At 39.3% G+C, this 27,973-nt stretch overlaps 1 protein-coding gene across 1 annotated transcript; it reads left to right on the forward strand.

The window, feature by feature from the left end:
• Position 1: 1 nt before the first annotated feature.
• SMC2 (structural maintenance of chromosomes 2) lies at positions 2-27,570 on the forward strand. Its single transcript, XM_084503929.1, has 25 exons — positions 2-263; positions 478-712; positions 1,368-1,517; positions 2,162-2,284; positions 5,111-5,149; positions 5,336-5,446; positions 5,617-5,661; positions 6,182-6,415; positions 7,049-7,198; positions 7,852-8,085; positions 12,114-12,273; positions 12,836-12,953; positions 13,704-13,842; positions 14,098-14,217; positions 14,528-14,735; positions 15,278-15,413; positions 16,469-16,593; positions 17,347-17,540; positions 17,857-18,000; positions 18,278-18,472; positions 19,034-19,234; positions 20,089-20,205; positions 21,760-21,920; positions 24,463-24,610; positions 25,505-27,570. The coding sequence occupies exons 2-25, from the start codon at positions 545-547 to the stop codon at positions 25,652-25,654; spliced, it is 3,570 nt and encodes a 1,189-aa protein (XP_084360055.1). The 5' UTR covers positions 2-263; positions 478-544; the 3' UTR covers positions 25,655-27,570.
• The last annotated feature ends 403 nt before the right edge of the window (positions 27,571-27,973 follow it).

Genomic DNA, 27,973 nt, shown 5'->3' on the forward strand with positions numbered 1-27,973 from the left:
CGGGGCCCTTTTCTTTTTATTTCGTTTATTTCCAACCAGCAGCGGCTCCCTCCCGCCTCTCCCTCCCTCCCCAGAAAGGAGGAACGGTGCGAAGCGCGCCACCGGAGACAGGCAGCGCGGCGGACAGCCACGGCCAGGGCGCTGCCTTGCAACGGCCGCGGGCGCCAAAATTGAAGCGTCGGTTAGTGGCGGTTGGTGCTGCCCGTGAGGAGCGGGGCCCGACGGGGCGCTGGGGTCTGTTTCCAGTTATTTCTTCGCCTGAGGTATTAATAATTAGCCTTTATTTTCCTTGGTCCGAGGTCCGAAGTAGGCTTCTGTGTAAAAAATTCGCTTTGTTTGCTTTCCCACAGCCGTGTTCTCCCCCCGTTTCCGTTGGCGTTCAGCTGTGCCTGACAAAAAACGCGAATTTTTAAATTATTTTTTTAAATTTTTTTTTTTTTTTTTTTTTTTTTTTTTTTTTTTTTTCTCTCAAAACAGGTATTTACAACCAAGAGTCGTTTCTCCGTATCCCTGGGAGGAGTACCCGGCCCGGTCGCTTGGGAAGATGCACATCAAGTCGATCATACTCGACGGGTTCAAGTCCTACGCGCAGAGGACGGAGATCGATGGCTTCGACCCGCTGTTCAACGCCATCACCGGCCTGAACGGCAGCGGCAAGTCGAACATCTTGGACTCCATCTGCTTCGTGCTGGGCATCACCAACCTGACGCAGGTAAGGAGGATTGAACAGGCCTCTCTTCCATCAGCAGCATTTCGTTATCGCCTTTTGGGTGGTCTCTGGCGGAAGACGCGAAGTGGTGCCTCTGTCTGAAAAGATACCACTTTGGAGGCAGCAGCCTGAGGCTGACTAAAGGCAAAACTTGCTTATTTGCATTAAATCTCTGCACTTCTCGATCACTTTCCCAAAATTTGACCAGCTGTTTCATCAGAAGAAGCAAAAAGCTGTTTTCTCACAGTGGTTGCCATTTAAAAGAAAATACATATGTTTGTATTAAACGCATATTACGTAAACATTGTGTGTGCTGAGATCAAACTGAGTCTTTGTTCTCATGTGATGTTGTTTTCCCCTCTGTAATTCTAGGCCAATTGAATAGACCTCCAAGGAACACTTTCTGTTTCACTTTCTTCTGAACTGCGTAGGGAATAAATATTTTTAAAATACAGACACTAGTGATGAACTAGTCATCTAGCTTTTTATTTTTCTAAACAGCCATCCAGTTTTTGTCAGGAATCTCATGCAGAAACAGCTAGGGTAACTCACTATAATTTGAATGCACTGCCTGTGGTTTTACACGTTCTGAAATTCTTCACATTTAAACACTTTGAAGTTCATTCAAATTTTTTAAAAAATTATTCCACGTGTTTAGGTGCGAGCTGCCAACTTGCAGGATCTTGTTTATAAAAATGGGCAAGCAGGAATTAGTAAAGCAACTGTGTCCATTATCTTTGACAATACTGACAAGAAACGGAGCCCACTGGGATTTGAAAGCTGTGATGAGATCACCATCACCAGGCAGGTGAGTTCGTAATGTATGTATTTGTGTAGGAATCTGCATACATTTTTACCATACTCAATAGAGTGACTCTTAAAAGGGAAAAAAAAATTAAATTTTAAACTTCTTGAGCTTTTGTAAATGAGGCAATGTTTCCACAGTGTGATTAGTAACAGACTGTAGAAGCGGAACCAGTGTACTAGATTAAAATTTTAAATTACTTGGGAAATAAGTTTAGTGTAATTAAATACAGTGTATCAATAATGTTTTCTACAGAGTTGCACAGAAACGTAATAGCAGTGGTATTATGCTCCTAAAACAAGTTCTGATTTTCTATTTTATGGCTTTCTTCTTAATTTCTGACTTGTGGGTTGAATTTTGTCTCCAAGAGCACAGGAACCTTCATAAGAAAACCTGCAGAGTTTGGAAGTTGTCTTGTAAACCCAGAACAAAAATGTTGCCCTCTGTGACTGATTATTTTATGTTAGCACTAAAAAGACATCTGAAATACCGATCAGATCTGTTTTGATGTTCCATATGTGTATGCAAGGCTATATAATATGGGACTTACTCAGATTTTTGATCCCTTTAAGTCATTAGCTTGTATTCCCACAATCAAGCTGCTTTTAAATCATATGAAGTTTCTTCTGCTCCTCTTTCTTGCCCAGGTTGTCATTGGAGGTAAAAATAAGTATCTCATCAATGGCTTGAATGCTACCAACACTCGTGTACAGGACCTCTTCTGTTCTGTTGGACTCAATGTCAATAACCCTCACTTTCTCATCATGCAGGTATTGTGTGCATCTTTCTAAAATTCAGAAAGTATAGAAGTGTCATTAAATTTGTGGCAGGACAGGTAGTGGCAGCTGGCAGCTAAATACCACGCAGCCGTTCGCTCACCCTCCCCCCTCCCTCTCTGGGACTGGGGAGAGAAATGGAAAGTGCAGCCCGTGAGTTGAGATAAAGACAGTTTAATAAGACAGGAAAATAATAATAACAAAATAATAATAACAATAATAACAATAATGATACAATGGTGATAATAGGAAAATAATAATAATATGTACAAACAAGTGATGCACAATGCAATTGCTCACCACCCGCTGACCGATGCCCAGCCTAACCCCGAGCAGTCCGGCCCCCTCCCCCCGGCTAGCCACCCCTATATATTGTTTAGCATGACGTCAGATGGTATGGAATACCCCTTTGGCTAGTTTGGGTCACCTGTCCTGGGTCTGTCCCCTCCCAGCTCTTACTGCACCCCCAGCCTGCCTGTTGGCAGGACAGAGCAAAAGGCTGAGATGTCCTTGGCTTGGTATAAGCACTGCTCTGCAACAATTAAAACATCGGGGTGTTATCAGCACTCTTCTCATCCTAAGCCAAAACACAGCATTCCACCAGCTACTAGGAAGAAAATTAATTCTGTTCTAACTGAAACCAGGACAAGCTTAAACAAGTCAAATATCTATTATGTAGCTAAGGTTTCCAGCAGAAACATAACTTTCAGCTCTTACTCTTTCTTCTCATATGCCTTATTGCAGGGTTTTTGTAAAAACATATACCAATTTTGTGTTCCTTTTTATCTCTTTATCTGATAAGTTTTTCCCTTAGTATTGCATTTAAAAAAAAAAACGCTTTTTTTCCTGTTTGGTAAATTCTATGTTAATCAATATTTTGTATGAAGTTGATATACCAGTTGAGAAAAGAAAAGTTGATCAAGTGAAAAGACCCTTACAAATTTTAATACAAGGACTAAATAAACCTTTGAAATATTTGCACAGAATAATAAAACATAATAGGCTTTACTGTTTCAAATTGTTATAAATGAAGATACAACTCAATCTGAATTTAGTAACATTTATAAAAGGCAAGTAAACAGCGCTGAGTGCTCAGGGAGTCTACACTCTACCAACACGCACACACAAACATTGAACTTTCTAACTATACAGAACATTGCTTTTACATACTAAACCCAAGTACACCTACACGGATGCACAATCAGAAAAAGTATCAATTGAAACATAAATATGGCAAAGCTTTAAAAGGCAAGTGTTTAACAAACAATCCTTGAAGGCTATTACTATTAATGTCTATGACTGGGGGAGCATAGTTGGAGTTGGTAATCCTGGTCGAAGTGCTCCCACATCTTCCATGACTTCATTCATTTTTCTCAGATCATATAACAATCTCCATTTTCCATTCCTTTCTTGATTACACACACCGGAGAATTCCAGGGCTAGTCGTGGGAACAATATATCTCGCTTTAAGTTGTTCATCAACTGGGCCTTCGGGCCTTATGTATCCTCTTCAAAGGGAAAGATTTCAGTCTCCTTTTCAAGGCCAATAGGGCCTGGGTCAAAAGGCACGTCCAGGTCACCAGGGGGCTTAACAGCAAAGGCCTTCGAAGGCTGTAGCAGTGGAGGGGCCGATGGTGTAGCAGAAATACTGGTGAACGAACCTGCAGTTCCCTCACTATCTGGCAAACCACACGTTTCTGATTTGTGGCCCTACATGACTCTTTAGGGCCTCAGAGACTGTTCACCAGGTGCCAAGCAATCTCACTGCAACCTTGTCATTTTTTGTAGCAGAGTCTCACACCCTGACCTCAATTTGGTCCCACGTTTCAGGATCATAAACTGATTGTTAATAAAGGGAATAAGCTGTAAGGTTACCAGGACAGTCTTTGTTCCTAAGGATGTATGATTCCCCATAATGCGCAACTGCTGACCAGTGCGGGTCCGCTTCTCAGCTGGAGCTTCTTCCCAGCTCCGGTGCGCCCATTTCCAGCGACTTTGTACGAGCTTCTTCGGGCTGTTTGCTGAGTTTGGCTGAACCCATCTTCATGAGGCGATCAGTGTGCCTGTTCCCATCCTGGTCCTTGTTCTGCTAGCCTGTCCCTATTCATTTATTTTTTCTACTGATTTATTGATGATGTAACTTCATTGTATCATGTTGTCTTTTTTTTTTTTCTTTATCTTGAGGACAGGCTCCCTTCTTATACCCTTCACCCCACAGCAGTCCTTTTCAAACAACTTGTCATTGGTCAAACAACTTTGCACAGCAGCCAGCAACCCCCCAGCAATTTCCATGCCTTAAGGGTGAGAGAACAAGCAACCTGAGACTGGCATGGCATGGCATGTCTCCTGAATCACCCTTCTTTATTCCCTCTAAACTCTTTACATTCCCAATGGCCTCATTGTTAAGATGTTATCACCAACCACAGGGCTTTCGAACCCCATGGCCACACTCCCCCATCTCCCCCTTCTTTATTAACATCAACCATCTTCTTGACATGAATTTTTATTCCACGTATCACAAAATAGAATTGTCCCAATTTCCTGTTTACTTAATTATTCATTTATTTTTAAAAAGTCAGTATCGCACCCATTCTACTCCCCCTTGTCAGATACGAGCTAAGCGACCAAACAGCCAACCTACAATTAAGAAGTTATTTAAGATTTGCAAAGTGATTGTATAAAACTAGATTATTTAAAAAAAAAAAAAAAAGTGTTTAAGCTTGCAGTATAGCATATAAAATTAATGTGTGACTTTTTATTTTATTTTTTAGTATAGCATGGTAAATAGTCGTCATTTTTGATTTATCTTTCTTTAACCAGGGACGAATTACCAAAGTCCTAAATATGAAGCCACCAGAGGTAAGAAAACTGTGGGATTTTTTTTTTCTGGAATTTTACTGGTTTATTTTGAATGACAAGAATCAGTATTTTGGGTGGAAAATAACAACAACAACAAAAAGTAGGGATATATGATGTTCAACTCAGTTCTGAGTCGTTTGACGTTATACAAAGAAGTAACGTCAGAATTTTGATGTTTTATTTTAGATTTTGTCAATGGTTGAAGAAGCAGCTGGTACTAGGATGTATGAATGCAAGAAAATGGCTGTCCAGAAAACCATAGAGAAGAAAGAAGCCAAACTGAAAGAAATTCAAACGGTACTATATGTTGGAAAGTGTACTTTCTTTTAGTTGTTCTAGATACTGAGTAACTAGTGCAGCGTGTTTTTTTTTTAACTTGTACAATATTTAATTTCTGTGTGTGGAACTAGCCATTAACACTCAGAGTTTTAAAAATCCAAATACAGATGTTCTGGTTTGTGTTTCAGGTCTTAAATGAAGAGATCACTCCAAGTTTAGAGAAACTGAAAGAGGTAAGTAATAATTAGAAGAGTGGGAGAAAAAAGGGGGGAGCCTTTAAAGTACTGAATACTTTCAGCCGCTCTGACCTAGTGTGTGGTAGCTAAGACTTAACATGTTTTCAGGCTTTGTAGAATCTTTTAGGAGATATAAAATTTATCTTCTGTCCAAATGCAGACAATGTTATGTGCAGTACTTGCAAGACATCCTGAAGAGAAATGTAAGGAGAAAGAACTAAACAAGAGAAGTAATAAAAATAGCAGTTAAATTTCTATTTTTAGTTGTTAAAAATCCTGTGTCAAGTGGAGTTCCTGCTATGGAATCAGCTACAAGTGTATTTTTATCTAGGATTTTCTTAAGCAGATTTGCAACGTACAATACCGAATATTTCTTAACATGGAGGATCCTTCCTCTTATCAACATATATCAGTAATGTTAGAAATACTTAGAAGTTTTCTATAACAGTCCTACTTAATAATATTTTTCCACTAAATTTTAGTGTTTTTTCTTCTAATTGGTATCTTTTCTTTTCAGCAACGAATGTTCTATCTAGAGTACCAAAACGTAGTGCGAGAAATAGAGCATTTCAGCCGCCTCTGCATAGCCTATCAGTATGTTCTGGCTGAAGAGACAAAAGTACGCACTGTTGATACATTAAAGGAAGCAGAGACAAAGATAGGAAAGATTCAAGAATCATTGGCTGAGAATGAGAAGAAGGCAAAGGAACTTCAGAAAGAAATAGCAGAGTTGGAAGAGGAAAGGAATAAGGTGAGATGTGCTTGTCTGAAAGTATTAATAGAAGGAATTATATGAGCAGGAAATTATTTTTCTAGATAATATACCCTTTGATTTTTATCTTCCTGTGGCACTTTGTTTAGCTCATACACTGCTCATTATCATTCACAGACACTGTCTAAATGATGTCCATTTAAGATTTTCATGTCTGAAAGGCTTCATTACCAATTGCTGTAAATTAGTAACTGAAAAAGATAAGGTTTTCCGCTTGTTTCCATTGTGCATTCAATGGTAAACTTTGCCAGGATTTTTTTTTTCCACTTTTTGTTAGCATCTCAAAAGAAACACATTTCAAACAGGAAACACGTTCAAGTCACTAGTGACCTCAGTTATGGGGGCAGCAAAATTGGTTAGATCCAGGGTAGAGCCCACAGGGTGTTTGGATGCCTAAATGCAGCTTTTGTACAAGGGCAGTATCCCATCATAACTAGTGTTGAGCTCTAGTGGCTTCAAATCAGTTTGTATTTCTGAGGGAATACAGGTTCTAGCCTGTTTGCATTTGAGTATGTCTGCTTCATTCATCTTCTATGCATGCATATCTGTGAACAGGTGAAATATTACAGATACTGTATCATTACATTACATTCCTGTTGTTTCTGATTGTAGGAAATTGGTGATGCATTCCAGTCACTGGAAGCTACTCTTTCAGAACTTAAAAGACTTGATGCTAAAGCAAGAAGTGCTCTTGATCTCCTGAACGAGAACTTAAAAAGTGAAGAGAGTAAGCACAAAGAACTGGTAAAATGCATGCAGGAGGTAAGACCTTATACATAATTTTATTTTTAAGCGCTAGAGTAGTTCAGATTGAGAGGACAGCACTATTTTCTTACCTCTCCAAAGCTGATTGGCAAGAATGTCACCAGGAAGGCAGAAACAAGTAAAGGCATTATTTGATTTACATGGCACAGGTAGTAGGCTCCTATTAAAAACAGATGTGATGATGAAGAAAGTGAAGCTCTCTATTGTTGGCAACTTTCTTTTAATCTCAGGAGGGTATTCAAATTCTTTCAAAAAATATTTTCCACTCTGGAGGCCTGGTATTCTTAAAATTAAAGGAAAAAAATGTTTCATATTCTTGACATTTAATTCTATTTTCATGAAAGAGGAACACTCAAAGAATAAATACTTTAGGGATGGCTATTTTTTTTTTTTTTCCTAGTTCTTGTGCAGTTGTCATCAGTTCCTGACTTTCATCTTTCTGTAGATTTTCAGTGCACTCATAGGGCAACTACACATTTGAAATATGCAAAGATGGATTGCAAAACCAGAAAACCTGACAAAAGGTTACAGAAATTTAGTTGGTGAAAGTACTTGTAGCTATGCATCTGAACAACATGTAAATGTGTATTTGAAGTTAATGGGACTTAGGTTCTCTGGTCCTTTTTTTTGTTTGTTTTTGTTTGCTAAAGGATTCTAAAGCATTCATGTCAAAGCAGAAAGAATTAAAGAAGATACAGGAAGAACTAAATGCTTTACAGGAAGAAAGTAAAAAAGACACAGATGCTTTAGCTGCAGCCCAACAGAATTTCAATGCTGTGCATGCTGGCATGTCTAAGAATGGTGACGGTGAAGAAGCTACTCTTGCAGACCAGATGATGACTTGCAAAAATGAAATTAGCAAAGCTGTAACAGAGGCTAAACAGGTAAGAGTCAAAGCTCTGCTAACACACTCTTGGAACATCTATGAAAAAGATTTGTAGAATATCTGGGCAAGATATTTTGTAGGTTGGCGTAAGCATTAAGGTAACTTTGATTTAAACAGGTTATTTAGAAAGTAATAATCTTGTGCTGATTTAGGGAAAAGCTACAACATGGCCATGAGGAAGTACAGAAACTGGCATTTGAGACATAAAGCAGGACTCAGATGACTAATAGTATTGAATAGGAAGAAATTAAGACAGCTACCTATGATATATGCTCTAACTGTAGGAATTAAATTATTTCTATATTAAAACTACTAGAATCAAAATAAATGACTGTGAGTGGACAGTTCAGAAACAACTCCTCAGTTTTCACCTTAGTTACATTGTGTGCCAGCAACACAGCTGAAACAGATGCCACATCTTTTGTCTTAAGATAGCAAACTTCTGCTGTTGTGGTTCTTATGAGGGATATAAATTTTCTGAGTTAAATGTGCACCTTCCTTGTCTCATTTAAGAAAAAATTCTTTCAGGAAAAAATAATACGGCTGTCTTTCCGCCACATAATTTTACCTTTTTTCTTCCCTTTCTTGAACACTCTTCATGTGCTGATATATATTACTGTATCCAAATACTTGGAATAGAATAACTCAGTCGGGAGGAACCTTGGGAGATCATATAGTCCAACTACCTTAACCACTTCAGGGCTACCAAAAGTTAAAGCATGTTACTGAGGACAATGTCCCAGTGCCTCTGTGGTGGTTTTACTCAGCTCCAGAGGCTGAGAACCTGTGTCCCTCTCCCAATTTGTCAATTACCATTTCTCTAGAGAGGGTTCCAAACTGCTTGGCTTCATTGCCTTCTAATTGTTGGGTATTGGCCCTGGCATTGAAGCAGCCAGGTGAGGATGTGTTCACCTGAGTGTTGACCGTAATCCTTTCGTATTTCTCACAATTCACTCAGGGATCAGGATCGAGTGGTTTCTGATTCCTTTATGATTTTCATCTCTTCTTCCTGCTGTTTTTGTGATGGCTCTGCTTTAGAGGTGCCTGCCTTTTCTCCTTCTCCCTCCTTCTCAGGAGAGGCTTCTTCCCTTACTAAACAAGCTGACTTCTGTTTCCATTGTTTTGACTTGACTATGGGGGCAACTGATACCATAGTCGGTTGGTCCTCTGGGTCAGCCACAGCATGTGTTACCTGGTCATCAGACTCAGAGACTTCTTCCCTCTCTTCAAGCTGCTGGATGATGTTAAACAGTGTTTGATAGGAGTAAGCCAGGACCCAGCACAATGCTGCAAGCTGTCGTTCTCCAGCATTATCAGGTCCAGGACATACGACTCTCAAACATTCTGTCAGGTTTTTAGGATTTAGCACTTGCTCAGGGGTGAAGTTCAAAACTATTGGAGGAGACACCCGTGACAGGTACCTGCCTATATCCTCCCACACACCTTGCCATTCGCCACAAGACTGTTTCGAGACAGATTCCCGGGTAAGCTTTCTAAACAATCAACTAACCTTAGAGAGAAGAGGAAACCCATTATTCTGAATTTGAAATAGCAATACATGGGTTACACAAAGATATTCAAAATACTTCCAAACTGTTGTAATTAGCCCACTGTGAAAGAAGGAGGAGGTACCACTCCTGACATTATTCATAAACTGACATCCAGATGAGGAAAGGAAGGCAGTGTAGTTCTGAATATTCTCTAAAAGTTAGTTTCCATAAGACCCAAATGATAACAGTGCAGAGCCTGAATTAAACTCAAGGCCAGTGCTTGGCAGCGCAGCGAATTCAAAAAAATAATGAGCACAGATTGTAGCACATCCTCGGATCGGATATAAAGGAGAAAGGAGAACATGGCACGGATGGCATGACATATGATTGAACAAGCCACTAATAACAGGACACTGAACATGGTGACTAGCAAATAAGTGTGTTAGTTGTAAGCGTTTTAATCAATTCTGTTGTTATCTCAACCCTTTGAGCCCCACTTTGGGCACCAAAAAGGACTGCAGTGATTTTACCGTGCTAGGCAGCTAAACACCACAACCGCCCTCTCACTCCCCCTCCTTAGATGAGGAGGGGAAGAAGTAAAGTAAAGAACAACTCACAGGTTGAGATAAGGATAATTTAATTAAAGGGAAAAAATAATTATTATTACCATTATTATTTTTATTATTAAGGAAAGATTATTATTAGCTAAACAATTTAAAGGGAAAAAAAGGAAAGGGGGAAAGGAAAAAAAGAAAAACAAACAAAACAAATGAAGGCTATGTGGAAGTGCAGAGGAAAGAAATTACTCTCTACTTCCCAGAAATGAGCGATGATTGACCACATCTTTGAAGCAGGGCCTCAATGCATGTAGCCTGGTGTTTGGCAGGAGGACCGAAGTTTTCTCAACGAGAGCCCACCCCTCCCCTCTTCTTCCTGTCTCCACCTTTTATTGCTGAGTGTGACACCACATGGTATGGAATATCCCTTTGATTGGTTTAGATCAGCTGCCCTGGTGATGTTTCTCTTCTTGCTTTTTTGCCCACTCCCTAGGAGGGTTGGAGAGAGTCCCGATGGTGTGCCAGCACTGCTCAGCAGCAGACAAAACATTGGTGTGATACCACTGCTGTTCTAGCTACAAGTGCAGAGCACAGCACTGTATGGGCTGCTGCTGGGAAAGTTAACATCCCAGCCAGACCCAGTACAGCCTCTTAAACACTGACAGGCCTGGGGCACCAACCACCTCTAGGAAAGCGTGTTCCAGTGTCTGACCACCCTCATGGTAAAAGAAATTTCTGCTAATATCTCATCAGAACCTCCCCTGGTGCAGCTTTGTGCTGGTCCTATGTATACTGTCATCAGCTAGAAAGGAGAAAAGACCGAGACCTTCCCTCCTAAGAAAGCTGCAGTTGCACTGTGGCCAAGAGAGCCACTGTGGCCTAACATCACCTGTCCCGCAAGGCACTCACTATTCTAAAACAATGGAGCTAGGAGGGCACCTTTCCTATTTGGCTCACTCTGTAGTTGTGACAGGAAGTTATCTTCAATATGTTTTAGGAATTGCTGAGGCTTGCTTGTCATGTCAGTATGCTATTTCCGGTTTATGTTAGGGAAGTTGAAATTGCCCATAAGGACAAGGACCTCCATCTTGCCTGCCCTGCCTGTCCCTCCTGAACAGCCAGTTGCCCTCCACCCCCACCACTCCAGCTGTGGGCTTTCCTAATGTTTTCTATAAGTCTCACTAATGCCAATGGTATCACAGCTCTGGGAGACGACTGAAGCTTCCAGTTTGTCCTGTTTGTTCCTCACACTGCATGCATTGCTATTTGGGCATTCCAGGTGTCCTCCTGAACCCACAGAGCTCCGTGGAGCAGCACAGATTCTCACATTATCCCTGCCACCCTCAAGACAGTGCCACACCATCCCTTGGCATAACGTCAGTGTTCCTAACAGTATCTCTCTCCCCAGCTGATAATGCTTTAAAGAGGTCTTTTCCAACCTAGAGGATTCTGTGAATTTAAGCGATGTCGTTGGCTGGGGAGGCTGACAGGGCAGCTGGTGAGCAGAGCAGACAGGCCGAGCAGGCTGCCTGCTGGCTTGAGTGCATTCCCCTTCCTGCATGAACTGCAACATAGACTTTTTTGTCCCTGTTTGCAGTCCTACTGGTCCCTGGTGCTCCCCAGGAATGGGTTTATATACGTATTCATGCTGTTTTAAGCTGGCCATGGGGTTGGCTAGCAGCACTAACTCTTGCCTTGCCCTCTCATGACGCCGGTTGCCTGCTGGCCAATGTCTTCATACACATGGCTTAAGAGGGTCACAGCCCAAAAACCCACTCAGATACATGATTTGTGCTTTTATTTACAAATCACTAGTACCCTTAATTTTAAAGGCCGGGGCTGCTATTTGCCATTGTTACAAACAGTGGGATTTTTTTAAGGAAATTAAGGGAGGACTGAGATAGTACTAATGTCCTAAATGCGTACTCAAAGATTCTCCTTAGAGATCTGTTGGTTCCATACTTTCTTATTCCTTATAGGCCCAAATGAAGTTAAAATATACACAGCAGGAATTAAAGACAAAACAAGCGGAAGTTAAAAAGATGGATGGGAGCTACAAAAAAGACCAAGAAGCCTTTGAAGCTGTCAAAAAAGCAAAAGAAAAACTAGAGAATCAAATGGAAAAACTAAGCTACGAAGGTTTGTATAGACTTGTGGTGAATTATTTGGGGGGAATCTGGGAAGACATATAGAAGGAACAGAAAAAAATAGGTATATTGCTTTCATGTGCAATGCAACTTGTCTGGTCAAAGCTCAACAGCTCTTGCCTTCCACAGAAAGTAGTTTGAATTAACTTAATTTGATATACTGTAAGACAACACTTTTAAAGCTTGAGCTTTAAGCTTGAATTTAGAAGGAAAAAAATGACCCATCTCCCTGTTTCTTTCCATTTTTTTCCTACATAAAATTTGTCTTATTGTTTCTAATTCCAGATAACAATTGTCATGAAAGATATGCAAAAGTATAAATTGATATTTCTGAATCAATTTCAATTCACGTTCACAGAAGGACATGGAACTTTTTGCTCTTTGCATGTTTAATCTTGTTAAAGTGCTAATTTGTTTAAGATGGAAATTTAAAAATAGTTGTAGAGGTTATCTATTCTCTACTTATATAAATACCTGTATAAGCAGTGCAGCATACCGATTTTTAAGCTACTCGATTTCTGTGCTCTGAATGTGTCTTGTGTTCAACTCTTCAGATGCAAAGCAAGGAGACCTTTTAGAAAAAAAGAAGCAATTGACTCAAGACATTGCTCAGCTGAGACAGTTATATGACAGCTTAGTAGCAAAGTTTCCTCACCTACATTTTGAATACAAGTAAGATCTCAGTGTTATCCAGGAACACATTTGAAAGTGGGTTTTGGTGCATTTTATGTATGGTCTTAAGAGAATTATCAATTCCTTAACTGTTGTCTTTCTTTTACTGTCAGTGAATTATGATTATCTTATCTGATACAAATGGAGGGATGAGTAAAGTCAGGAAATGTTAGCTGAATTAATGAGCAGCAGGGGAAGGGATGCAGTCATTCTTAAAATGCAGGCTTATCAAAATCATTTAAATGTAAAAGTTTAGTGACATGGTGTTTGTAAGCTGGAAGTCAAGGTCCGTAGCTGAAACTACAGTATCCAACAGTCTGTACAATTAATTACCATTAATTTTTAGAGTTCCCTTTGAGGACTGTGAATAAACTTGCTCTGTGGAAGTCAATGTTGTGTCTGTCTCCACCAATCAAATATAATTATCCCCACATTTATTTGCTTATGTAAAAATCACTCAGAACATATTCCTATAGCTGTGCTAATAATAATAGGACCCAGAGTAAAATCTACAAATCATACCAAAATCAGGAAGGACATTCTTCTATTGCCTTTGTAACTGACTTGTTGTTGGGAAGTCTCTCGCTGTAAAGTAGTTAGTTTAACCTTTTGCTGCTTATTTTCTATGATTTTTCATTCTTACTAAACAGCGCAAACTATGGTGTGAGAAATAGTTTTTAATATAGTTTTTAAAGATACGGGGGAGAAAACAGAACATGTGGTTATTGTAACTGTTTGTTTGTTTTTAAGACATCCAGAAAAGAATTGGGATCCAAGCCTTGTGAAGGGCCTTGTTGTAACTCTTTTCACCCTGAAAGATGCAGCCACAGCAAAAGCCCTAGAAGTGGTGGGTGGAGGGAAACTCTATCACATTGTTGTGGATACAGAGGTACGTGTATTACTTTAATACAAAGCTCTGAATACTGAGATTAGGTCATGGGATTCAAGGTTAGCAAGCGTGGGCATAATGACTGTATGCTTAAGAGGTGGTTTGGACCCGTGTACATGTTCAGATTAATTCAAAAGGGTAATGCGTAGTTACTGTCAACAATGTAATCGAAATGCAATGCCATACTATCTTAATTTTCAAATCACTTAGATATTTAGGTATGTTCTGACATGTAACTCTTCTCATTCATTCTAGGCTACTGGCCAGAAGCTTTTAGAAAAGGGTCAGCTAAAGCATCGATACACCATCATTCCACTAAACAAAATTTCAGCCAAGTGTGTTGCACAAGAAATTGTTAATCTGGCCAAAAGCTTGGTATGTAAATAAATAAACTTGTGTGCTGCCTTTTTTTTTTTTTTTTTAATTTCTTGCTAAAAATATAAGCCTTGTAATAGCCATACTAAAAAGAATTTCTACAGGGTTTGAGGGTATCTTTTTTTTTTTTTTTTCCTTTTGTATAGTTTGAGCTATGCAGTGTTTAAACTGGTTTTAATTGTCTTTTAATTGAAATTATGTTTTAAAATGTAATGATGTTTTGGAAAGTATTTTTATCAAGAGAAGACAAATGGAATTTGAAAATTCTTATATCTTAAGGCATGCTAATTACATTTCATTTTATTTCTAGGTCAAACATTTTGATGATGTGCATTTAGCCATTTCTTTGATCGGGTATGATTGTGAACTACAGAAGGCAATGGAATATGTCTTTGGAACAACGCTGGTCTGTAAAGGCTTGGATAATGCTAAGAAAGTGACTTTTGACAAAAGGATATTGAAAAGAAGTGTTACGCTTGAAGGAGATGTATTTGATCCCCAGGGCACCCTTAGTGGAGGCAATTACCGTTTTTTCCATATAATATTGTATTCTTATTGATTTCTTTATTGCTCTGCATAAGTTTTTGCAAAAATGAATAGAGATGTTTTTTGTTTTAGGCTCCTGCTGGTAATAATGCTTTTTGAGCAAAGATTTGGTGGTCATACACTTAAGTAAAAGTATTAAACTAGGAAAAAAATGGCAAACTATTTGTATAACTTGCTTTTTATTTTAAATACTATGTATTATAAATCCGTTTTTAGCTATTGAAATCTCTTGGAAGAAAGTTAAAGAAATGCTATGAATTCAAGCACTTTTTGAGGTAATTCATAATTAATTTGAGGTGATTTCATAAATGACATTTAAAGTTGCTTGATTTCACAAAATTCGTTTGCAGTCTCTCCCTGTTGAGAGCTGTTGTAATTTCAGTCCACCTGTTTTTCTGTTCTGTAACGAGAACAAAGCATAACCCAGCATATTAGTCACCATCTAGAATTCACCACTTGCCAGGGCTGAATCTAATTCCAATTAGATTAACTTTGTGTTTTCTTCACCAAATAGGTGCAGGTACACAGACTGTACCAATATTGTCAAAAGTTCAAGAAAAGAGAGAAGCTGAAGTCAGTCTCAAAGAAAAGACGTCTGAACTTGCCGCTATAGAGAAAGAGCTGGCGAGCTTACATAATGTTTCTGAAAAGTAAGGTTTGCCCTATAAAATGGTCTGTTATTTGTCTTATGTGGCTATGAATAAATCTTAAAAAAAAAAAAAATGTTTTTTGGAGGGGATAGGGCCTGTTGCGAATTTAATATGCAGAAAAGAATGATTCCCACCCCCTTTCCCTGCATAATTTAATTTGTAAGTATAGCAGTCAAAAGGCAAATGTAGTTTTGGAGAACTCTTTCAAGAAAACATTATTTGGTGTAATGCAGAAGAAAAAGAAAACATAACAATTTGGCATACAATAGTATTTATTTGAGATCACCTGAAATTTTCTGGAGTTGTCCTGAAATGCACTCAAGAATGGTTTCAGTCGTATTTTGTAACACACATCCAGAATTGCAGTTTGTGATAGTTCTTAGTGTTCTCCAAAGGAAGTATAGAGGTACTAAAGGGAAATGATTCTTTGAGTTATACTGCTATAAGGATTTAAGTTAAATAATTTTAACTATATTTGAATTTTGAGCTACTTAATTACTGGAGATGTTTTTAAAAGATGGAGTATAAAAATACATATTTAGTCAGTTCTATAAAAATCCCATAAGAAAGTAGTGTTATGCAATATGCTATCTACCTGCTCGATTTATTTTTCAGGTTGTTTTAAGTCATAACAGGTTCTGGAAATATGACCAAAATAAGGAATGAGTTTTGCATTTAGATACTTTTTTTTTCTTTGCTGATTCTATGTAGCACCTGTGATACAACTGGCTGGAAAAACATGAGCTCTGAATTGTTTCCAAACTCCATGTGTTGCATTTGTTTGTTTTTAATGTACCTTATCAAGGCTACACAACAATGAATGACATGTATAATAATTTACCTACAAACTTCAAAATTACTTAAAAAGATATTTATACTTACATGTTTGTTTATCTTTATAAAGATATACTGGTCTTCTGTAAATGTAATTTTATTTGTATTATAGTCATTGTACCTCTCATTGGAATGGGAAGTACAGAAGTATTTATTTCAACTTCAAAGCTGAAGTGCTGGGTACCCCTCCTTTTAGCAGCATATCATGTCTGTCTTCAAAGGTACCAGCAACTGAAGCAGGAGTGGGAGATTAAGTCTGAAGAAGCAGAGCTACTGAAAATGAAGCTTCAGCAAAATGCTTATCACAAGCAAGAGGAAGAGCTGCTTGCTCTGAAAAAAACCATTGGTGAGACAAATATGTTTTTAATCTTGTAACTGAGAACTAATTGCAGAGAATGAGATGGTTTGGCTGCTTAAGTAGCAGAATCTTTGCTTAAGGGAAAAAAACAGCTTTGAAAATTAGCTTTATACTTTTGGAGTATACAGAGATACAGAATCACAGCTGAGAAGCATAGGTGGGATTGGGACAAGGTTTCTTCAGATAAGCTTTGTTGTAGAGCTTGCATCCTTATTAGGGGTTTTATATTCTTTAAAATAGAAAGAAAAATGACTTTGCAGAGACATTTTTAATGGATTTGATTCCATAGCTGAGTAATTTTGTGGCTTTTTTTTCCAAACCCTCTGTTTCCATACACATTTAAGGTTAGCAAAATAAACAGTTTGAATGACAGGAAAGCAGTGGAAAGAAGTACTGTTGATATTTCTAAGGAAAAATGTAAAAGGAATCAAGTAAAGACAAAAATGGACAGAAATGATAACGTGGACATAGTACACTATGGATGAGGTAACTTGTTGAGTAGCTGTTTAATAACTTGCTTTTACAACAGATTTGGCATAGATTTGCCCCTGTTTTCTTTAACAAATGGTTTTCTGTTTGGTGTCTTAAAGGAATCACTGAAATAGCTGACTTCAGTAACTAGCAAATGTACGACTTTTTTTTCTAGTAGAGGCAAAGATAAACTTATTTCTATTGGAGGCTAGGGTTTAAGCTTAACGATAAGAACACTGTTCAGTCTTAGTGCTACATTTCTTGATTCAGTGGAGTGTGAAGAGACATTAAGGAAAACTGAAGAGAGTCAAAAGAAAGCAGAAGAAAAATACAGGGTATTGGAGAATAAAATGAAAAATGCAGAAGCAGAACGTGAAAAAGAACTAAAGAATGTCCAGCAGAAGTTAGATGACAGCAAGAAGAAGGCTGATGATTCAAGCAAAAAAACAAAAGAAAAGCAGCAGGTAAAACTTACTTTTGTTATCATAAAATCATTTATGGTGAAAGAATTGTTGGCAGCCCAAAGGTTGTTGGTAATTTTCTCAATATCAGAAGAGGTTCCAGTACTCAGAAACTTTGATTCTTCTAAAATTTTAATCCTGCCAGCCTCAAAACTCTGTAGTCACTAACATGTAGAAATTGCTGATGCTTCTTTTGCAACATTGTTCCCTTGCTGAAGAGCAATTGTTCTATTATCTTCTACCTCATTGAATACATCAAACTGAATGTTAATTCCTTCCACTTAAGTAGACCTTAATACATCTGAAAACATCTGTCTAGGAAGTTGATGCATTACTTCTGGAACTTGAAGAGCTAAAACGTGAAGAGGCCAACTTTAAGCAACAAATTGAGGCTGCAGAGAAAACAATCAAATCCTACCAGGAGAAAGTTACCGCGATGGAAGCTGAGGCATCCAAGTCCAAGGTAAAAGTGAATACCGAATCTCATTATCAGTTTTCAAGTTACTGGAGATATGATCCCCTAAAGCTTAAATTGTATGGTGTATTTTTTTGTTGTTTTGATTTTCTTGCTCATTTATGTTTAATAAACTCATTTATGTTTAGCCTACGTAGTTATTTTTTTGGCTCTATGGCCATGTGTTAATTTTTTCCTCTCCTTTGCTGTGTCCTTCTTTTCTAACAACTGTTTAACATCTCCTTTTGTAAGAAGTTAGTAAATAGCTGTCTGAATTTCTTTTCAGGAATCTGTAGAGAAAGCCCAGAAGGAGCTGGCCAAGCAGAAAGAAGTCATTGCAGTACAGAATAAAAAGATTGAAGCCAAATCTGCAGAGGCAGTAAAATACAGAGAACAAACTAATGAATTGCAGCTTAATGTTAAAACGTTAGAGCACAACATGAGCAAGTACCAACAAGAGGCTGCTGATGCCACTACCAAGGTAAGGTATTTCAGAACCATACTTTTCCTTGCATCTAGTGACCAAGAGTGGTTATTTTCCTTGCCACATGAAAAGGAAATAGCCTTTCTTCATGACGAGCCTTGTAGTATTTGCAGCTCTTAATGTGAAAAGTTTTGTCGCAAGGAGGAGAAGAAACTAAAAATTGTAGCATAGCTTATCAGTATGGATTCATAGAAACTAGACCACAGAGAAGGTGGCCAATGAAAAGACTATTCTGATCTTAGGAACAAATTGTGTAACCAGTTAAAGAAATTGATCCAAATACTCAGTGACTATGGCTTAGTCCAGATACAGAAAATAAAACACGTTCCAAGTGACATATGAAGAGCATATGTGAAAGCACCTCAAAAATCTTGGTTTGTCTTAGAAATTACATGAGGCATGGTAAAGCTATCCTATGTTGTGTTGGGTAGAACAATTGATGTTTTGGAGTAATTTTAGACTGGTGGTGGTTTTTCTTGTTTGTTTGTTTTGTTTTTGTTTTAATTCAGAATTAAAAAAAAAAAAAAAAAAAGCCTCAACACGGTATCTTGTCTACAGGTAAACAAAATGTTGAAGGAGTATGAGTGGATAGCTTCCGAGAAACATCTTTTTGGTCAGCCAAACACATACTATGACTTTAAAGCCAACAATCCTAAAGATGTAAGTCAGAAGGTGCAGAGACTCCAGGCAAAAAAACAGCAGCTGGAGAAGAACGTGAACATGTCATATATGAACTTGCTTTCTGATGCAGAAGAAAAGGTAAGCATTCTGTGTATTAACCTTTAAAGATTGTGCAGGTGGGTATATATATTTATATACATTTTTATATATTTATATATAAATATATTTTTAATAATATATATTTATATTTATTTGTATGAAGCTTTATATTTTCATATACTATATTTCTGAATACACCAAAAATAAAGCTAGGTTTCATGAGTTAGCAGGAAACCTTAGTTAGATCTTTGATACACACTATATTTTTGAACTATTTGATAGTGCACCAGTAAGCCAGGTCATGGATTATCTTGATTCAGAATAGTCAAAAGAATAATTCCTCCACAACAGTCCATTCTAAGTTGCCATTAGGCAAGCTTGGGTGGTATCTCTTACAGCATCTGAGAAATCCATACTTCATCAAAGTCTGCAGATCAAAAACCTGCTCATCTTAAAGAAGATAGCTGAAAGATGTTCCAGAGTTGTCTTAAATTCACTTGTATCTTGAGGTTATTACAGTTTTGTCTCAAAACCATCCATTGACTCACTCACTGAACTTCTAATACTGTTTCTTGATTAGAATAGGTTTGTTTTTCCTATCTGCATACTTTTGCCTAGAAAGGCAAATGAATCATGATTAACTTGAAAACAAGGTGCAAATTTTTGACTAACATTGGTTTTCCCCTTTGCTGACTGTTGAAAATTGAAATGCTTTAATTTGTAAATAATATCCTAAAACGTAAGTCCCACATACAGCTAAATAAATGCTTTGGATTTCAATCTTGTGGATAATTGCCGTTTCACAGTTACAGTTTTACTTTTTTTTTGTGTGTGCTCAAATTCATTTTGTGCTAAAGTTCATTGAAATCAATCTTCTCTTCTCGTTGCATAAGTACAATGACTTGATGAAGAGAAAAAGAATTGTAGAGAATGACAAGAAAAAAATTATTGCTACTATTGAAGAGCTTGACCAGAAGAAAAATGAAGCTTTACAGATTGCTTGGCGAAAGGTATGTCACTTGAAAAGCAGTCTTCACATTTTAGCATGTATTTTTTCTTCAGAATCAGATTCATCTTATTGTTTTTATTGTGTTTCTCTTGTGTGTTTCCTTGAAAAAAATCTTTCCAGAACTAATCTCCGTTGCCTAGTATTTAACTTACAAAGCAGCCACTTCCATTTCTCCTGCTTCATCTCACTTTTGAGGATAAAATAGGAATTATCTGAAAATTGTGGAGATACACTCAAAACTGCAAACTATTTACCATTCTCTTTTGGTGCTCACAAAAATAAAATGAAAGTTAAGCTACTTGCATCCTGAAGTCATTGCCTTTTGCATAGACTGTATCTCTGAAATCTCTGAAATGGTTTGGGTTGGAAGGGACCTTAAAAATCATCCAGCTCCAGCCCCCCTGCCATGGGCAGGGACCCCTCCCACCAGACCAGGTTGTTCAGAGTCCCATCCAGCCCGGCCTTGAGCACCTCCAGGGATGGGGCACCCACAGTTTAAAACCATTTCCCTGTGTCTTGTCACTACATTCTCTGATATACAGAGTCCCTCTCCAGCTTTCTTGTAGTACCCCTTTAGGTACCGAAAGGAATCACTCTTTAGGTGTTTGACCAGAATTAAAATAATTCTGGCTCTGTGGAACAGCCCCATACAAAGTGGTGCTGTGGACCCTGACTGGAAGGTAGAAACAGTTGATTTAGGTTTCTGTTGTGTAAGTACTCTGCTTTCTTGCTAGTCCTCTCATGTTATGAACTATTAAAAAAAAAAAAAAAGTGTAAATGTGTAAATTTTTCCTTTTCCCTTAGTACCTGTAAAACTATTGACACTTTTTTTTTTTTTTTTTTTTGCTGTACCTGGAGAATTTGTACTTCTTGGCCTTTCAGAAAATTGGTTATACCTACTCAAATAACTTCATATGCTCACAAATTAACTATTGGCTTTAATTATTACTGCCCATGCTCAAGATACCACTGTACTTTTTTGTTGCAAAATCTTGTTTGACAAAAGGATGTGAATTTTATGTTTAAAAGCATCATGGGTAGTGGAACAAGTGTTTTCTCAGATGCTTTCCTTGCCCTGAGAGCTTTTTATTCTAGGCTTACAGTTGCATCCTACTCAATATGTGGACGTTTTTTAAGTAGTCCTGGAGGAAGTAGAGTGGTGAGGATGCCCACTTGTGCCTCTTATGAGGTGCTTACACTTTTAATAGTCTTTTAATCAGGATTTTAATTGACCCTTGATAAATCTGGTGTAAAAAAAAAAAAAAAAAAAAAGAAAAAAAGTAAATCTGAGGCAGGGCATAACCATTTTCCTGGCTGACAGCACAAAAGTCCTCCAGTATATTTATTTGATGTTTATAAAATGCTCGGTCTAAGGTGTCCTACATACCTTCCTAGGTCTTGCTTCATTTTCAGTATAGCAGAAATAAAAGATGCTGTACTAATATTTTTTCACCATATCTTCTAAACTTAAGGCATGAGAATTCACTGCTAAGTTTTTGTAGCAGCTTGTGCTTTTGATTCAAAGCTTGTTCATACATCTTTCATGGTCTTCTAGGTGAACAAAGACTTTGATTCAATTTTCTCAATGCTTCTACCAGGAGCCAAAGCAATGTTAGCAGTCCATAAAACTGGAAAAGTCTTCAATGGTATGGAGTTCAAAGTTGCCTTAGGAAATACGTGGAAGGAAAACTTGGTAGAACTTAGTGGAGGCCAAAGGTTAGTAAATTTTGTGGGTGTTTTGAAATTTGTTTTATTCCATTGTAGTTGCGTATATAGTTGATATGTCTAGCCAATTAGAGTTTAGAACTAACATAAGAAATTAATCTTTTCCCTGGTCAAGTCAAGGGCTCTGTCTTTTTCCATCCTGGCTTCATATTCAAAATACTTTTAATTCAATTTAGTTCAAGAAGGAACCTGACTTAGAAGCATGCAGTGCTTGGCATGTAATAGCAACATTTTACTCCATGGAGAATTGGACAAAACAACAAAAATGAAAATGAGTAATGGAAAAACTGCGGTAACTAGGTAATAGTGAGGTACAGTTGACACTAAGTACTCCAGTCTTTGAGCTGTAACCTCAAAAATCAGCATAGACAAGTTCTGCCCTGGATTCAAAGCGGTGTCATGGTGACCAAGTTTTCTTCTCCAGTGATCTGCTGGTGTGTAGGGCATGTGCTTCTTTGCAACTTCTGAGGAAAAACTGACCTAGTTAAAAAACAGAAACAGAATTTAGGGAGAGGTGAAATAGAGGCACTTCTTGAAGGGTAGAGAAAAAGCCAGAGCTTTTCAAGAACTGCAAGTTGAAAAACAGCACTGCAAAGCTCAGAATTGAGAATAGGTGAAGCAACAGCATGATCTTAAAAAAAAAGGGACCCACAAAAATCATCAAGCCTAACTGCCTTACCACTTCATGCTAACCAAACCAAAAGTCTGTTATTGAGGGCATTGTCCAACTGCCTCTTCAACACTGCCAGTCTTGGGGCATTTACCACCTCTTTTGGAAGCTTGCTACAGCATCTGAGCACCCACAGGGTTGTTGTGGTTTAACCCTGCGCAGCTGATGAGCACCACACAGCATCTCACTCATTCTCCTCAGCTGGGATAGGGGAGAGAATCAGAAAGGTAAAAGCAGGAGAGCTTACTAGGTGAGACAAAGGCAGGTCGATGGGTAAAGCATCATATGAGCCTCGGTGAAGTAAATGTCAATGCCAGACATGTCAAAGGGCAATAAAAATGGTTTTTATAATTACAACAGTGAAAAAAGGAAGACTAGGGAAAATGTGGGCCCTCTCCACCAGGAAACAGTAGTCCTGGTTACCTGGGTTATGGAGACAGGTACTCAAAGACTGTTTTTGCCTCAGTCCACCAGCAAGTGCTCTAGCCACACTGCCCAAGTCGCAGAAGGAAAAGGCAGAGACTGGGAGAGTGAAGAACTGCTGGCTGTAGAAATCAGGTCTGAGCCATCTGAGGAACATGACCGTGCACAGATCCATGGGACCCGATGAGATAGGTGATAAGCCACTGTCCATCATATCTGAGAAGCTGTGCCAGTCCAGGGACGTTCCCACTGACTGGCAGAGGGGAAACATAACATGTTTAAAAAGGGAGAAAAGGAAGACCCAAGGAACTGCAGGCCAGTCAGTCTCACCTCTGTGCCTGGCAGGATCACGGAGCAGATCCTCCTGGAACCTGGCAGGTGGAAAATAAGGAGGTGACTGGGGACAACCAGCACGGCCTCACTAAGGGCAGATGGGGCGAATCTGGCGGCATTCCACGCTGGGGTTACAGCATTGGTGGGTAGGGGAGGAGCAGCTGATGGCATCTGCCTGGGCTGTGCGAAACACTTGACACTGTCCCCCCTGATGTCCTTGCCTCTGAATTGGAGAGACATGGATGCGATGGACGGAGCACTCGGTGGTAAGGAATTGTCAGAATTGTTGCGATCCAAGCACTGTGGTCAAGGGCTCCGTGTCCAGGTGGAGATCAGTGCCCAGTGGTGTTCCTCTGGGGTCGGTACTGGCACCAGAGCTGTTTAACATCTTTGCCTGTGACACGGAGACTGGCATCGAGGGCAGCTGCAGTGAGTTTGCTGATGACAGCGAGCCGTGTGGTGCGGCCAGCACGCAGGAGGGAAGGGCTGCCCTCCAGAGGGACCTGGGCAGGCCTGAGGTGGGGCTGTGCGAACCTCATGGAGTTCAACAAGGCCACCTGCAAGGTCCTGCAGCTGGGCCAGGGCAATCCTGAGCGCAGATACACTAAATGACCTTCAAGGTGTCTTCCAACTCAACTCACCTGCACACTTAGCATGCATTCAGGTCCTCGTCCGGCTGATCTACAGGAACATTGAAGAGAGCTGGCCGCAGACTGGAGCTCTGGGGAAACCCAGCTGTGAGGGGCTGCCCGCCTGGCGCAGCCCCATTTACAGAACCCTTTGAAAAGGCTGAAGCAGCTGCTAACTCCTCCAGCGCTGCAGGGTGAATCCCATCAAGCCCTGCGGACGTGGGGACATCGAGCCGATACAGCTGTGCCCTTCGGATTTTGGGGACCGCAGATGGAAAGTCGCTGCTTGCCCAGTCACAGTCCTCACAGTCAGGGGGCCAGGCAGGAGTTGTGGCAGAAACTGCTACTCTCTCTCCAGAACTTAAAGCATGAATCTGCTTCTGAGAGAGCATTTCATTACTACCAAACAATGGCTTCAATAAGTGAACGTCGTCTCTCCAATGGGCATAAAACATTTCTTTCTTGTTCTCTGTGTTAGATCCCTGGTGGCCTTGTCCTTCATCTTAGCCATGCTTCTTTTCAAACCTGCCCCAATTTACATCTTGGATGAAGTGGATGCAGCACTTGATCTCTCTCATACCCAGAATATTGGACAGATGCTCAGTGCTCATTTCCGTCACTCTCAGGTATGACCGTGAAACTAGTTCATTCACTTTCTTATTTTCAGAAGCAGTCTGCTCCTACAAATTCTCAACTTTTTTTTTTTTTTTTATTCCAGTGTTGTTTTTTTAATCACTAAGTCATTTTAGCTGGACGTGACCCTTACGATGTGGCAACTGAAACTTCTAAGCGTTACCTCTTCTAAGCATTACCTTCTAACATAAGCAATGGTTGTAGTGGCTAAAAAAAAGCAGGCAGTAGTAGGGAGGAGTATCTGCGATATGATCAGTTTGAGGCATGACCCATGTTGTTTTTTTTTTTTTTTTTGCTAGAGTTTTTTAACCTGAACTTAAATTATTTCATTTTTGGCCCTGTTAAAATAAGCCAGGCACTGGAAAGACTCTTTGGATCACTGTGGTCTACACTCGTAAAAATTACCTGTAGAATTGAAGAGATCCCTCAGACTGAGAAGTGGTATCTCTGTTTGGTGGTGGATACGACCTTTCTAAATTAGGTAAAGAGGGGAGCATTTGTTACCAGTACTGTAAAATAATTTGAGTTATATCTTTAGCTTACAAAGGATCCTGCATTTTTACATGGCAACATTTTTCCGATGGTCACTGCACCAAGAAAGGTCATGTTGCAGTGTGCTGGTACTGACTCCACGGGCTGAAGAGACCAAGCACTGGGATTGACCACAGCCACAGCTCGTAGCTACAGTGTCTGACCTGTGGGTGTTTGTTAACTGGCCTTGCACATTCCGCTGGGCTTCAGTTATATCTAGATTTACTTTCTTAAGAATTAGTACTAAGACATTATCCAAGTAAAGTAAAATATATATTTTTGGATGCATTTTCTAATCTTTTTTAACTCTTTATTTGGATTGGAGTATTTATTTTAAGCTTTCTGTTTTGTTTTAGTTTATTGTGGTGTCCTTGAAGGATGGAATGTTTAACAACGCCAATGTCCTCTACAAGACCAAGTTTATTGATGGTGCATCCACAGTTGCAAGATACAGCCAGCTGCAGAACAAAAATAATGTATCTAACAACAAAGCCAATAGGACTTAGAAAAAACAGAAGGTGAAGGAGGAAACTGAGTGACACATCAGCTGCAGTAATGGCTGCTCAGGTGTTGTGTGTCCCTGGTCTGCAGAAAGACCTAAAACAACTGCTTTCAACTTGCTAATTTCAACATTTTTAACCTTGGTACTCTAAAAAATGTATATTTTCAGCTTATAAGAATTTTAATCTATAGGACAACCACTGCCTGCACTCTTAGCTAAGCTGCTTCTAATTCTTCTGCTATCCCATTGACAATTCTAGTCCTCACTCTTCAAGCATGTACAAATAAATGCATGTAAGTAGGAGCTTGCTTTGTGAGCTGATGAGTGTTATAAATTAGACCACACAATTTACTGGTCTATTGAAATTATTTTATTAATCAAGTAATGCTACCATAATGGCTTTTAAGAAGCAAGGTCAGGAACAATTTTAACTGCCAAGCTGTTTTTATGATCTGCTGAACTGATTTATCATTAAATATTCAAATTGCATACTTGTTCAGTTCTTGCATTTTTCTCTCAACACAGAGCAAACTTAGAATTAAACTCTCTAATATGGTACTTTTCATCCTCGGTGGTACACCAGCAGTGCTTTGTTTTACGCAGAGACTTAAAACTCTCATTATCTGGATAAACTTGTTACCTGCCTGCATCTTGAGCAGTCCCGTATTCAGTTGTATTTATGAAAATGAACTACCACGTTACTGCCTTTTGTTTATTTTCCCTAAACTTCTGTTTCATTTTTACTCCTCATGCATTAGTCATTATTCTCTGGACTTTGCAAAGGCCCCGTCTCATCCCAAAATCTGATGCAAGGAGGGAACACCACAAACTGCTTCCCAAAGTGGGTAGGGGGTGGTGTCAGCACAGGCTGCCTGTTACTCTCCTCTAGTCAAATGAAACCCAACAGCTGGGCCCCAACATGCAAAGGGGAATAGCTACAGCTGGAGAAGGAGCCTAAGGCACTCCCACTCCAGGTATGGCTCATAAATCCTAAATTCACTCTTTTGGCGGACGTTGTCTCATTTCATGTGGCTCCCGTGGAACCGTGGGGGAAGCCTGGCTGCGACACTGGCCTCACCCCACAGGGCTGGAGGCCAAGCTGCTGCCTCACAGACCAGCTGTTTCCCGCTCCTCTCCCCCCTGCTGCGCAGCTGCAGCTTGGATGGCCCCAACCCCACCAGGCAGGTCAGCTCCGACCAGGACGCACGGGGTCGCTTTGAACTTGGAGCAAGAAAACAGCGCCAAGTACTCGCGGGGTGTGGGGTGGAAATTACCAGTTACTTCCGAGACGAGGTCATGCATTTTTTATTTAATTTTTACCTTTTTGGTAAGCAACAGGGTTTTCTTTCGGTCAGTCCATTTACATACTCCGACAGTACAGATTGCAGTGAATTTGATGGAGATCTTGCAACATTAGAAAACTTTTCTCAATATACATCCATTTAAGCAACAGCTTGTAGGTCAGAACGAGTGCTAGTGTCCAATCTGCGCACTGCACTCCTGGTATACAAAGCAGCATTGCAGCAGCACAAGAAATGCCCACACTGGGCAAAGTACAGTGTGTTTTACATAGTGCAATCACTTTTAGAGGAAAAACTCTAGGAAAGGCCACATCTATTTATTTATTTATTTTTCAATCCTGTCAAGTTTACAAATGAGGGGGGTAGAAATCAAACCTCTGACTGAATTAACTGTTGTACAGGTAGGTTTTGTGTATAGGCACGTGCTTTAGAGAGGAGCTCTGAATCTGTTCCGGAATCACAAGAAAGACATATTGCTTTGTGACTCAGAAAGCATTTATGCCATCTCTAACTTTCCTAACACTCTTGGCCAGAGTTGTTAATCCAGCTGTTTTTAGAGTTCCTAGAATATGCTCTTCCCTCTAGTGTAAATCCCCAATAAAGAAATTCAGGTTGCTATTGTCAACGATTACAGTTCTTCTACTTACAGTCTTTCGACCACGTGAGGCGTTGCCTCTGAATACTCCAGTCCACAGTGAAAAATCAGATTACCAGAGACTTGGAGACTCTTTGCTTTTCTGTAACTGTCACTCCAACCAATACGAAAAAACCCAAGTCAGACAATGAACTGCTACAGCAAAGCATCACTGGTAATATTCATCTAATACAAAAAAAGAAAAAAAAAAAAAAAAAAAAAAAAAAAGAGCACTCATGACACTACCTGTCATGGTAAGCAAGTTTTGAAAGATATCGTAAAGTGATTTGCCCAGTAAAATTTTAAAATATACACTGTGCTCCATAAGTTCAAACTACACGTAAACAAAGAGCAGCTCCCTGCAACAAGGTGTAAATCAAAACGTTAT

This window comes from Aythya ferina, assembly GCF_964211825.1.
Source record: "Aythya ferina genome assembly, chromosome: Z".
Lineage (NCBI taxonomy): Eukaryota > Metazoa > Chordata > Aves > Anseriformes > Anatidae > Aythya > Aythya ferina.

Bases quoted from the DNA above. Each gene is read 5' to 3' on its own strand.
- SMC2 (XM_084503929.1), top strand. From the start codon at position 545: ATGCACATCAAGTCGATCATACTCGACGGGTTCAAGTCCTACGCGCAG. The intron at 5,447-5,616 runs GTACTATATGTT...TTTGTGTTTCAG, and splicing joins AACTGAAAGAAATTCAAACG to GTCTTAAATGAAGAGATCAC. The intron at 12,954-13,703 runs GTAAGATCTCAG...TTTGTTTTTAAG, and splicing joins CACCTACATTTTGAATACAA to ACATCCAGAAAAGAATTGGG.